Genomic DNA, 3248 nt, shown 5'->3' on the forward strand with positions numbered 1-3248 from the left:
ATCAGGATATATCGTATCGTGACCCCTCTGTCATGATATGTATCGTATCGCCAAATTCTTGCCAATACACAGCCATGTTATTAACGAAGTTCATGTACTCAGACCAGTAATATTTGGGGTCACAAGTTTTTGCCATGGATATTTTGTGGGTCAGAAGACAAAAAGTTTGGGAACCACTGGTCTAAAATGTAATTGTCGAGATTGAGACGGTGATGTAAAATATCGCGAGATTACCGAAGAAACACGAACATTTGTAGGACATCACACGGAAAAAGCCGAACAGCCGAAACGCTTTATCGACCCCGTCCTCCCCTCCTTTTTTCATCATGGCTGCTGTTTCTACTCTCCAGGAACGTTCAGATTGGTGATTGACTTTTATCCTTCAGTGCCTCTAACCTTATGTAGAACATCTTCGCTTGGATGTAAATCACGTCTTCCACTTTGCTGTTTCCCAGGTTTCGTTTAGTGAAATAACTTTTACTCATCACCCCCTTCTGGGCATTTTTACCATCCCCAACAACTAGCCACATACAGCCAACAACAGTTTCCAGTGCGATGGTTTGAGTTGGTGCACGCAGTTTTCCTCTCCATGAACAATGTGTGAAAACTGCGCTGAGCTGGTGGATGTTTTAAATGAAAGTAAGTAAACGTAATATTTTATTCCCATCACACATGATGCCGATTTAGCTGTTTGATTGTTTAACATCGTTGCTCACTGAAGCCTGATGGAACCGAGTTAGCTTGGTGAATGGCTAAATAAGAAGTGTTAAGTATTTTTGTATGTTGCTCATATTTCTATCCAATATTTTAAWAGCCCAAACAAAGAAAACGCGATGACATCGTGGCCACACATTTTGTGGTCGGTGACGCTTGTGTTTGCGCGTCGATCGGTTTAGGTGGATGTCAATTCAGGGCCTACCTGTGAAACAGCCCAAATAATCAAACTTCCAGTGCACTCAGGTTATCAATGCATTGAATTACTGTCGATAGGTGAAATACATCCGTAACGTCGCACATTTGACATTAAATGGATTCAGAGGGATACAAACGATGTGATAAGTGTTCTTTCACGGGTAAATTAGCCTCTGCTAAGTTAGCCGTTAAGCTAGCAAGGCAGGCTGACTTTGTTGATGTGTTTGTCAGGTCACTCTGCTCGATGTCCACCCCACTGCCTCCCATTGTTTTACACATGAACTCGGCAAACTTGCAAAATATAATTTATGTTCAGGATGTTGACGTTAAGATGCAAGCAGACATTTCAATAAGTGTTGTGGTATCTCTGTGAAACCTTAGTTAGCCACAGCTAGGCTAGCCCAATGAGCTACAATGAGGCGCAGTTTGTCACATGCACGTCAGTAATTCTCGGTTGCTTTTGCATATTTTTGAAGAAGTGTGTGCATACTGTATCTTACACACCAGTTAGTTTTTGTTGTAAATCACATTGTAAGGTTGCTACCAAACTCTATTGAAGCTGTTTTGTGGAGAAAATAAAAAAAAAAGTAGAATTTATTTGAGAAATTTGGGGTGCTGGCCAGGCTTTGTTGCACTTCAGTCTAAAACCTTTAAAATCAGAATCATCTTTGTGGCATTGTACTTTTAATATCAAGTTAGTAATAACAATAGTTGACACTTAATTTTTCTGATTGCAGTGTTTGCGTGTTCTGAGGTTTTGACTGTACTTTGTTAAATATTGCATAAACAAATTTCTGGTAATAGTACCGTAGTTGTGATTTTTATTGTGAAGTCTGTACTGGTATAGATTGTAATTTGTCCATGTATGTTATAACAAGACAATGCATGTTTTCTTTGTTACCAGCACTTTGTTTGCTATATTTTATTATTAAAATGTCTTGGTAAATAAAAGGTCCAGATTGTAATGATCATAGTCAGTTTTATCTCTTGATTTAGAAAGACACACAAAACTGGTTTTTGTTTCTTAACGTAAAAAAGTACTTAAGCAAAACATTTTTTTAGATCACCCTATCCCTCTTAACTTAATTTGTTGTACTTTCAGTTTTAATGTAGGATTTTGTTCTCTATTCAATCTTACACAATTTTTCGATGATGTGTGTACAGTGTCCTTGAGTGCCCCAAAAAGAGCTTTTCAAAATGTCTTACAGACAGATGTGAGTTCTTATGTGATTTGTTGTGATCGTAGGAAGCCAGTGGAGGTATGCTGCTTTGGAGAAAAAGAGGAGTGAAAGTTGACGGAAGTGAAAAAGACTCAATCTGAATAAGTGGGGAGATTGGGGAACTGTAAGAAAAACATCATCAATAATTGGAGTCTGAATAAGTTTGCAGAAAACTAGTTGATTCTTTTCTAAAAGGTTTTATTCAAAAGTCTGAACACCAATTCAGCTTTCAGCCAGACAGGCTCATGTGTTTTAGGCCTTGGGTCTTACTAAAAAAAAAGAAAAGAAGCTTGGATTACACTTTAATACAACGAGACAGCAGGTTGGTGATTGCACCATTTTGGACGTCTTTTTCCTGAGCGAGTATAAATGGATTGAAGATGCGGCGAGCCATAAATTATTATAATTTCTTCCACAGCTCATATAAGTATATAAACAGCAATAATGATGGCTGGATATTGTGTTTTCTATCACTCAATGATCAGTGTTGTGTCGGGTGAAGAAGAGTCCGCCTGTAGCATTGCGTTGCCTTCTCATGGCACAGCACAGCAACACATATTACTGCTGCATGTAAAACTCTGTCACTTGGTGCTTATTTGGATTGTGGTGTGACATATTCAAAAGTTATTGGCTAAACAGAAATTGACCAAAATTGGCAGAAGTGAACAAATTGATCAAATATATAACTTTTATTAGTAATTTTGACATAAAAAATGTTTCATAAGCTGGCATAAGTTGTCGAATGTGACAGGGCCTTTAGCGGAACTGTGCCCACCACTGCATCCTTAACAGTGGACTCAAATGTTCCTGTTATTAAAAGGATTAACAAATAAAACTCATATGTTAACTAGGGTTGGGCATAATCGTATCGTATGCAATTAATCGTCAGAAAAACATTAAAGCTGCTGTATGTAGTTTCTTGAGTACCCAAAAACTTAGAAAAATTTTGAACAGAAACAACCTTGTAGTCCCTCCCCCTGCTCTCAGCTCCCCTTCCTAGGCTCCTCCCCCACAGCACGGCACAGTCGGGAGCGTGCACGCTTGTAAACAGGAGGTGATCTCACCGTAACACACAGAGCTCAGAGCTAAGCTGCCTTCACAGGTAAGAACAAACCA

General features: G+C 38.8%; 1 protein-coding gene across 1 annotated transcript in view; it reads left to right on the top strand.

Moving 5' to 3' along the window:
• Positions 1–300: 300 nt before the first annotated feature.
• Positions 301–3248, top strand: part of usp34 (ubiquitin specific peptidase 34) — a gene marked incomplete in the record, with an annotated part of 159254 nt that continues 156306 nt past the window's right edge. The window contains 2 exon segments of the mRNA XM_014026634.1: positions 301–364; positions 456–639. Coding sequence (XP_013882088.1) covers positions 597–639 — 43 coding nt within the window.

The sequence above is a fragment of the Austrofundulus limnaeus genome, unplaced genomic scaffold (assembly GCF_001266775.1).
Source record: "Austrofundulus limnaeus strain Quisiro unplaced genomic scaffold, Austrofundulus_limnaeus-1.0 Scaffold574, whole genome shotgun sequence".
Taxonomy (NCBI): Eukaryota; Metazoa; Chordata; class Actinopteri; order Cyprinodontiformes; family Rivulidae; genus Austrofundulus; species Austrofundulus limnaeus.